The 10,482-nt window shown below is 38.1% G+C and overlaps 1 protein-coding gene across 1 annotated transcript in view; it reads right to left on the reverse strand.

Annotated features, from left to right (window-relative positions):
- KCNU1 (potassium calcium-activated channel subfamily U member 1) overlaps positions 1 to 9,413 on the reverse strand; it is a gene marked incomplete at its 5' end in the record, with an annotated part of 115,270 nt that extends 105,857 nt beyond the window's left edge. The window contains 2 exon segments of the mRNA XM_057504953.1: positions 1,176 to 1,309; positions 9,215 to 9,413. Coding sequence (XP_057360936.1) covers positions 1,176 to 1,309; positions 9,215 to 9,413 — 333 coding nt within the window.
- Positions 9,414 to 10,482: the final 1,069 nt, after the last annotated feature.

Genomic DNA, 10,482 nt, shown 5'->3' on the forward strand with positions numbered 1-10,482 from the left:
ATTCCCAATTTATCCTCATATAATGAAAAATGATTTGAATATTTGAAGAGATGTTAACCAAGAAATCCCTGATATAGTCAGAAAGTTTCACAAAATCCTTTTCTTATAGGTCATACAGACAGGGATTCCAGAAAATAACCAAAACTTTAGAAGAGAAAAAAGAGGCATGTTCCAGATGACTGAACACTCTCTGCAAATTGTATCAAAGCAGTTGTACTTACGTCCTTCCAAGTAAGTCTTAAAAATTATGTATATTTGAATTAAACAACATGAGCCAGAAAAGAGCAATGTTTTCACTAGTTACCCAAAAAGCAGAGTGTCATGTCCAGCTCACACACATCTGCTTCTACCGCACTGCCGTCCGAGGGCGGCGTCCACTCACAGGAAAGAGTCTATTCTTTAGTGTTTCAGATCAAACTACCGCAGTACTCATTTGTAAGGCACCTACTATTTCTAGACAATGGAATATAAACACTTCCACGACATAGTCTGTTCTCCCAAGGAGTTCACAGTGCACTAGGAGAGACAGCCATATGCACAGATAACTTTAATGACAATGTTCAGTGGATATTACAGCAGCTCAGAGGCTTAATAATGAGCTTAACTTATTAGGGCCTCAGCCTAATATGGAGATAAGGTAAGATATTCCTGAGGAAATGATACTTAAATTGAGTTTTAATATGTCCGAGTCACCTAGATTAAAACAGGAAGTAAAATGATAAATATCATAGCGGAGCAAACAGACTAGTTTGTATAATGAAGAAAAGAGGCTCTTGGAATAAAAAGAGGGGAAAACAGCTTTACATTTCAGGCCAGATAAACCCACTAAACATAAAAATTCTCAACATTTATATGCCAGACACCCATCTATATGAAGGAGAACAAAACACACACAACCTTTCCTCTAATAAAGCTTTTTCTCGTGGATAGGCTGACAATAAACAGAAAATATAATCAAGTAATTATATTCATTTCAAAAACTAAAAGCAAGCAGAATAATGGATAGAGAGGGTATACACAGCGAAAGAGCAGTTGGGAGGCATTATATTTTAGATAATGCCACCAAGGAACCCCTGATGCTTACTTACTTGGGTGATAAAATCTTCTATACCTACCTACTACAATCACAGTCATGGCTGAAGTCCATTAGCAAGCTACCAGGGAAATGTACTTACCAACACTTGCCCCTCAAAGGTCTGTGCTGAAAGCAACATTTCTATACGATCACGGAATACTCCGCAGAAGTGAAGGTTTTTAAAATGTTTACCACCGATGGTATTTGACATGTGAGTTCCCATAGGCAAGAGAAAGGAATTGAGAGTCAGCTGGATCTCAGAGAAAGTAATCCATTTTATATATGTCGATGGAGTCTCCTGCCATTGACGGAGCCAGAAATCACTCCACTTTGTCCAACCCAGGGAACCATACAGGCGTTTATTCAGCATTTCATAAACCGAATTTTACTGGTTTTGCATTTTACTGATCCTCTGCACAGCTTTTCAGTTTTGAAATCTGCAGTCTTCGTCCTGCCTTTCTACACGCTCCCAGGCGCAGACCCTCCAAACTGGCCTCGTGGTGGTCAGGACTGGGAGCAGTGAGCTTCTCTCTGCTCCGGGAATAAGTCTTACCCTCTTCTATCAAGATGCATGAACAAAGGAAAAAGATTACAAACTGCTCTTAATTGATTACTTAGGTATCCGCTTTTCTGAGAAAGAAGTTTCAGCAATTTTATGTTGCTTTTATTTCCGTATCTTGCTGAAATGATAATCTGTCCTCATATTTACAAAATGCCTTTACTTACTATATTTGAAATTTACAATAATCCTATGGGAAGTGGACAAAGTTAGTATGATTAAGTCCATTTTATACTGATAAGGAAACTGAGGTTTAGAGAAGCTAAATGACTCGCCCACGAGCAGGCAATGAGAGGCCAGCGCCTGAACTAGCTTCCATGTCTGCTAATAGTCTTGGACTACCAGCGAGAAAGACACAAGTAAACTGGAATTGACCGTGCCACGCTGAATAAGACCCTCTGACTTTTAGAAAAACTCATTTTATGTGGAGCCAGTGTTTTTAAATGACTTAATTCTTCTACTCGTTATTTTCTGAATGGTAGGAAGTGAAGTCTCATTCAATAACTATGTCGAGTTCATATCTTCATTGACAATTCGCCCTCTAATACCTACATGTAAGACTCATCACATGCATTCCTGATATGTCATCTGAGAATTGTCTTTTAAAAAATATTCCATATAGCATTAATACGGAACACTCATTTGAATTTCAGTATAAAATTAGAGGTGCTTTCTGTGGGAAAACAAATTAGCCTTTAGATATGGTAAAATCATACTTAGGACTGTAGTAAACATTTTTTTTTTTTCTGTTTGAAACACCGAGTTTGGGTATGGTTTATTATGCAGCAACAGATGACTGATACACTCTGCTTCCCCTAAGCATCTCACAGATCACCTCAGCTCCGAGCCCAGAACTAATACATCATTCTTCATTTACCCTACAACCTGTCCCTCCCCTTGCGCCTCTCATCTCAGAAACTGGCCCCTCCATATACCAAATCATGTATCTCAAGCCATCCTTGACTCCTCCCTTGCTTTCACAAAGTACAGATGATTTTAGCTCCTAAATATATCTTTTTTTTTTACAAAACAATTTTTTTTAATGCTTTTAAGAATTTGGTTTAAAAATCGATCGACATTTTGGGTAGGTTACTTTTTTATTTCATTTTTTTTTTTGGTATCATTAATCTACAATTACATTAAGAACATTATGTTTACTAGGCTCCCCCCTTCACCAAGTCCCCCCCACATACCCCTTCACAGTCACTGTCCATCAGTGTAGTAAGATGCTGTAAAATCACTACTTGTCTTCTCTGTGTTGCACAGCCCTCCCCGTGCCCCCCACACACTATACATGCTAATCGTAATGCCCTCTTTCTTTTTCCCCGGCCTTATCCCTCCCTTCCCACCCATCCTCCCCAGTCCCTATCCCTTTGGTAACTGTTTGTCCATTCATGGGTTCTGTGATTCTGCTGCTGTTTTGTCCCTTCAGTTTTCCTTTGTTTTTATACTCCACATATGAGTAAAATCATTTGGTACTTGTCTTTCTCCGCCTGGCTTATTTCACTGAGCATAATTCCCCTTAGCTCCTTCCATGTTGTTGCAAATGTTAGGATCTGTTTTTTTCTTATGGCTGAGTAATATTCCATTGTGAATATGTACCACATCTTCTTTATCCATTCATCTACTGATGGACATTTAGGTTGCTTCCATATCTTGGCTATTGTAAACAGTGCAGCGATAAACATAGGGGTGCATCTGTCTTTTTCAAACTGGAGTGCTGCATTCTTAGGGTAAATTCCTAGAAGTGGAATTCCTGGGCCAAATGGTATTTCTATTTTGAGCATTTTGAGGAACCTCCATACTGCTTTCCACAATGGTTGAACTAATTTATATTCCCCCAGCAGTGTAGGAGGGTTCCCCTTTCTCCACAGTCTCGCCAACATTTGTTGTTGTTTGTCTTTTCGATGATGGCAATCCTTACTGGTGTGAGTTGATATCTCATTGTGGTTTTAATTTGCGTTTCTTTGCTGACAAGCGATGTGGAGCATCTTTTCATGTGTCTGTTGGCCATCTGAATTTCTTCTTTAGAGAACTGTCTATTCAGCTCCTCTGCCCATTTTCTAATTGGATTATTTGTTTTTTGTTTGTTGAGGTGTGTGAGCTCTTAATATATTTTGGATGTCAACCCTTTATCGGATCTTTCATTTATGAATATATTCTCCCATACTGTAGGATACCTTTTTGTTCTATTGATGGTGTCCTTTGCTGTACAGAAGCTTTTCAGCTTGATATAGTCCCACTTGTTCATTTTTGCTTTTGTTTTCCTTGCCCAGGGAGATATGTCCATGAAGAAGTCACTCATGTTTATGTCCATGAGATTTTTGCCTATGTTTTTTTCTAAGAGTTTTATGGTTTCATGACTTGCATTCAGGTCTTTGATCCATTTCGGATTTACTTTTGTGTATGGGGTTAGACAGTGATCCAGTTTCATTCTCTTACATGTAGCTGTCCAGTTTTGCCAGCACCATCTGTTGAAGAGACTGTCATTTCTCCATTGTATGTCCATGGCTCCTTTATTTTTTTATTTTTATTTTTTTTTTATTGAAGGGTAGTTGACAACAGCATTGCATTACATTAGTTTCAGGTGTACAACACAGTGATTCAACATTTATATACATGATAATTCTAGGTACCAGGTATCACCATACCAAGTTGTTACAATATTTTGACTATATTCCTTATGCTATACATTACATCCCGGTTACTTATTTATTTTACAATTGGAAGTGTGTTTATATATATATATATATATATATATGTATATATATATATATATATATATATATATAGTGAGGGCATCTCTCATATTTATTGATCAAATAGTTGTTAACCACAATAAATTTCTGTATAGGGGGGTCAATACTCAATGCACAATCATTAATCCACCCCAAGCCTAATTTTCGTCAGTCTCCAATCTTCTGAAGCATAACGAACAAATTCTTACATAGTGAATAAGTTACATGGTGAACAGTGCAAGGGCAGTCATCACAGAAGCTTTCGGTTTTGTTCATGCATTATGAACTATACACAGTCAGTTCAAATATGAATATTCATTTGATTTTTAAACTTGATTTATATGTGGATACCACATTTCTCTATTATTATTATTTTTAATAAAATGCTGAAGTGGTAGGTAGATACGAGATAAAGGTAGAAAACAGAGTTTAGTGTTGTAAGAGAGCAAATGTAGATGATCAGGTGTGTGCCTGTAGACTATGTGATATCCGAGCTAGACGAGGGCAATAAATATCCATGTATGCAGAAGATTTCTCTCAGAACATGAGGGGGGAGGTTCTAAGCCTCACCTCTGCTGCTCCCCATTTTCTCACCAGATGGCCCCCTGCGACTGTGCCTGTCTTAGGTTGTTCCTCCCTTGAGGAATCTTACCCGTCTCTGGCTAACCAGTCATCTTCCGGGGCCATACAGGGAAATGTTAAGTTGGTAAGTGAGAGAGAAGCATGGCTCCTTTATTGTATATTAATTGGCCATATATATTTGGGTTAATTTCTGGAGTCTCTATTCTGTTCCACTGGTCTGTGGCTCTGTTCTTGTGCCAGTACCAAATTGTCTTGATTACTGTGGCTTTGTAGTACAGCTTGAAGTTGGGGACCAAGATCCCCCCCACTTTATTCTTCCAGGATTGCTTTGGCAATTCGGGGTCTTTGGTGGTTCCATATGAATTTTTGAACTATTTGTTCCAGTTCATTGAAGAATGCTGTTGGTAATTTGATAGGGATTGCATCGAATCTGTATATTGCTTTGGGCAGGATAGCCATTTTGACGATATTAATTCTTCCTAGCTAGGAGCATGGGATGAGTTTCCATTTGTTAGTGACGTCTTTAATTTCTCTTAAGAGTGTCTTATAGTTTTCAGTGTATAGGTCTTTCACTTCCTTGGTTAGGTTTATTCCTAGGTATTTTATTCTTTTTGATGCTATTGTGAATGGAATTGTTTTCCTGATTTCTCTTTCTATTAGTTCATTGTTAGTGTATAGGAAAGCTACAGATTTCTGTGTGTTAATTTTGTATCCTGAAACTTTGCTGAATTCTGATATTAGTTCTAGTAGTTTTGCAGTGGAGTCTTTAAGGTTTTTTATGTACAATATCATGTCATCTGCAAATAGTGACAGTTAAACTTCTTCTTTACCAATCTGGATTCCTTGTATTTCTTTGTTTTGTCTGATTGCTGTGGCTAGGACCTCCAGTACCATGTTGAATAACAGTGGGGAGAGTGGGCATCCCTGTCTTGTTCCCAATCTCAGAGGAGAAGCTTTCAGCCTCTCACTGTTCAGTATGATGTTAGCTGTGGGTTTATCATACATGGCCTTTATTATGTTGACGTACTTGCCCCCTATGCCTATTTTGTTGAGAGTTTTTATCATGAATGGATGTTAAATTTTGTCGAATGCTTTTTCAGCTTCTATGGAGATGATCATGTGGTTTTTGTCCTTCTTTTTGTTGATGTGGTAGATGATGTTAATGGATTTTTGAACATTGTACCATCCTTGCATCCCTGGGATGAATCCCACTTGGTCATGGTGTATGATCCTCTTGATGTAGTTTTGAATTCGGTTTGCTAATATTTTGTTGAGTATTTTTACATCTATATTCATCAGGGATATTGGTCTGTAGTTCTCTTCTTTGGTGGGGTCTTTGCCTGGTTTTGGTATTAGGGTGATGTTGACTTCATAGAATGAGTTTGGGAGTATTCCCTCCTCTTCTATTTTTTGGAAAACTTTAAGGAGAATGGGTGTTATGTCTTCTCTGTGTGTCTGATAAAATTCCAAGGTAAATCCATTTGGTCCAGGGGTTTTGTTCTTGGGTAGTTTTTTGATTACCATTTCAATTTCTTTGCTTGTAATTGGTTTTTTTAACTTTTGTGTTTCTTCCTTGGTCAGTCTTTGAAGGTTGTATTTTTCTAGGAAGTTGTCCATTTCTCCTAGGTTTTCCAGCTTGTTAGCATATAGGTTTTCATAGTATTCTCTAATAATTCTTTGTATTTCCATGGGGTGTGTCGTGATTTTTTCTTTTCTCATTTCTGATTCTGTTTATGTGTGTTGACTGTCTTTTTCTCTTAATAAGTCTAGCTAGAGGCTTATCTATTTTGTTTATTTTCTCAAAGAACCAGCTCTTGGTTTCATTGATTTTTTTCTATAGTTTTATTCTTCTCAATTTCATTTATTTCTTCTCTGATCTTTATTATGTCCCTCTGTCTATTGACCTTAGGCCTCATTTGTTCTTCTTTTTCGAATTTTGATAATTGTGACATTAGACTATTCATTTGGGATTGTTCTTCCTTCTTTAAATATGCCTGGATTGCTATATACTTTCCTCTTAAGACTGCTTTTGCTGCGTCCCACGGAAGTTGGGGCTTTGTGTTGTTGTTGTCATTTGTTTCCATATATTGCTGGATCTCCATTTTAATTTGGTCGTTGATCCACTGATTATTTAGGAGCGTGTTGTTAAGCCTCCATGTGTTTGTGAGCCTTTTTGTTTTCTTTGTACAATTTATTTCTAGTTTTATACCTTTGTGGTCTGAAAAGTTAGTTGGTAGGATTTCAATCTTTTGGAATTTACTGAGGCTCTTTTTGTGGCCTAGTATGTGGTCTATTCTGGGGAATGTTCCATGTGCACTTGAGAAGAATGTGTATGCTGTTGCTTTTGGATGTAGAGTTCTATAGATGTCTATTAGGTCCATATGTTCTAGTGTGTTGTTAAGTGCCTTTGTGTCTTTACTTATTTTCTGTCTGGTGGATCTGTCCTTTGGAGTGAGTGGTGTGTTAAGGTCTCCCAAAATGAATGCATTGCATTCTATTTCCTCCTTTAATTCTGTTAGTATTTGTTTCACATATATTGGGGCTCCTGTATTGGGTGCATATATGTTTATAATGGTTGTATCCTCTTGTTGGACTGAGCCCTTTATCATTATGTAATGTCCTTCTTTATCTCTTGTTTGTAGTAAACTTTTTAAAAATGCACATTTCAGGAGAAAATTATGACTCTCCAAATAATTTCTGAAAGAACTTTCACAGTACCTAGATCTGTGACATTTTTGCATTTGGCCAACTTTCCCAAAGGCCTAAAGAAAATTAGAGCACTCTCAATTAAAGTAAGTATACCAAATTATTGAGAAGTCACTCAACTTTTATCAAATTGTGTCCTCAAGCTTTAAAAGCAGAACAGTGTAGTATTTTGGTTGCTTGGCCTACACTTCTCAACAATTTGTAATATTTACTCCCTATCTGAAATTAAAAGGTACCCTTGGACTGAAGTGTAGACATGAGTTACATACAAGGTAAGACATGAAAAGACAGCAACTGTTTATGGACAAATGGGTTCTCACATTTTTGTAACCACACAAAATATAATGGGAAGAAGATAAATTTCCTGGAGCAGAAGTCTAAGATTAAATAATTCTACCCATTCACTGTGCATTGGAAAAAAATGAAAAAAGTAGAGGGCAGATGCACCATACCCATTACCCATTTTTGTACTCTCAGTCTTGCTAAGTCATTACTTCAAAATTCTTTCCCCAATTTTTATGCTACTGCTTATATTCTTTAATCTAGAAATAATAGAATGAGCTTTAGCAACAAAACCTATGAACTTCAATATTGGGTACTTCTTGAATGCAAAAACCTTGAATTCTATATTATGATATTGCCAATGACCTTAAAAAGTTACCAAGTTATAAATTCTGTTATTTCATGTCAATGTTTAACATTAAATGTTTTAAGCAACTTTCCAGTATTAATTATGATGCATAGGTGAAACATGTTCTATTATGATAATTATGATAATCTATCAGAAAAATTAAGTTGGAGAAACAAAATTGGAAAACAAAGCACACTGGACATAACAAAGCTCTTTTCCTTCGACCACTAGTAATAGAAGAGCCATTATGTAGCATTTAAGAGTTTAATTTCAACCTCTTAAGCAAAATCTTATCTGGGTAAGATACCATTATTCTTGTCATCATCATTTGCCAGCTGTTATTCAACAGCAGCCATGCTTGCAAAGCTTGTTTGGGCATGAGTAGTGTTTCCGCATTTGTGGCTGAATGGTGTGTGCATGTCTGCATGGGTTTCTGTGCGTTTGTATGTTCAACTCAGGGTGACATGCTCACGTGGTATATGGACAGCAGTGTGCACACCTGAATGTATATGCATCATGCACGAACAAGTTATAAAAGTGAGCTTGGCCTTGATGTTCCTTTTTCCTCCCTCATAGGTCCTAGCAGATTGTCATTTTGAAATTCAGAATAGAGATGTAGACATAATGCTTGTGGATGTTTCTCCAGACAGTGATCTCTGTTTCCAGAGTTAACATTCATCATCAACCATTTATAAGTCTGCGTCTCTAAGTGGTCAGAGAAGTCTGGCTCTGTACCTGTAGCCTTTGGAACGGTGGCCTGTGGTCTTGTTTCCCACCCCTGAGGGAGAGCTTCCCCTTTCACATCTCTGTTAGCTTGTGAAAACCGTGTGAAGCCTCACTCATTTCCTAAACACAAACACATGCCAAACCTGTCTCTGATCTTCATACAGTAGGATCCCAAACAGGGGAACTGACCGGGAGAGTTCCTGTTCTGTTGATGTTGTGCCATCTTTTTGTGGCCTTCCAGATCATCCTGAAAATGAATAAGATGAGGAGCCCACTGAAGAAGCTCACAAAGGGGGAAAGAATAAATGCTGCTTGGATCTCAGGTGTGCAGCGCATTTTCACAAGGTCTTCCCTATTACCACTCTGTGTCTTGGTTTGAGATATCAGGAGGCAGAATTGTCAGCCTTCTATGATGTCATCAGCACATGGTAACAATTCCAAGTTATAGAATTCAGTGTATTACAGAATCCTAACACCGGGGGGATAACAATGAGCGATTCCAGGATGAGAGTCACGAACCACCACGGTGCTCACTTGTAGGATGCAAATGAGTGAACAGAGGGAGAACGCCGGCATCCTCACCGGGTCTTTAGAAGATAAGAATTCTAGAGCCGACTCTACTACTGACTTTCTCCATGACCTTGAGGAAATTACAACCTTCGTAACTAAGGTGGCTTGGCCATCTATTTGGTTCGGGCAACCAATTCCAGAACAACTCTTTTTGAGGTAAAAGACATCCAGCCATCTGTGTGCCAAAGAGCTGGTTCTTCACCTGAGCGGGTACCACATTCTTAGTAATCTTGGGAGGACACATGAAGGAAGTACTTCAAAATGTTTGTTTATACCTCAATGAGAAAGGCATGGCCACTTGCTATATGACAAAGGAGGCAAGAGTAGACAGTGGGGAAAGACAGTCTCTTCAACGAATGGTGTCAGGAACGCTGGAGAGCTATATGCAAAGGAACGGGACTGGATCTCTGCCTTACACCACACCCAGAAGGAAACTTGAAATGGATTACAGACCTGAAATCATCATACTCCTGAAAGAAAACATAGGCAGTAAACTCTTGAACAGCACCATTAATAATTTTTTTCTGGATCTGACTCCCCAGGCAAAGGAAACAAAAGCAAACATGGACAAGGTGAGGCTGTATCAAACTGAAAAGCTTCAGCTCTCCATTTCTGAATGGGAGAACACATGTGCAAATGATACATATGATAAGGGCCAAAACATACAAAGAACTCACAAAACTCAATACCAAAAAAAAAATCTGATTTTGAAAAAGGGCAGAGGAAACGAATAGATATTTTCCCAAAGAAGACATACAGATGGCCAACAGTCACATGAAAAGATGCTCAACATCACTAACCCTCAGGGAAATGCACATCAAATCCACAGTGAGATACCACCTCACACCAGTTAGAATGGCCACCATCCAAAGACAAGAAAGAACAAATGTTGGCA

The sequence above is a fragment of the Manis pentadactyla genome, chromosome 7, assembly GCF_030020395.1.
Source record: "Manis pentadactyla isolate mManPen7 chromosome 7, mManPen7.hap1, whole genome shotgun sequence".
NCBI lineage: Eukaryota > Metazoa > Chordata > Mammalia > Pholidota > Manidae > Manis > Manis pentadactyla.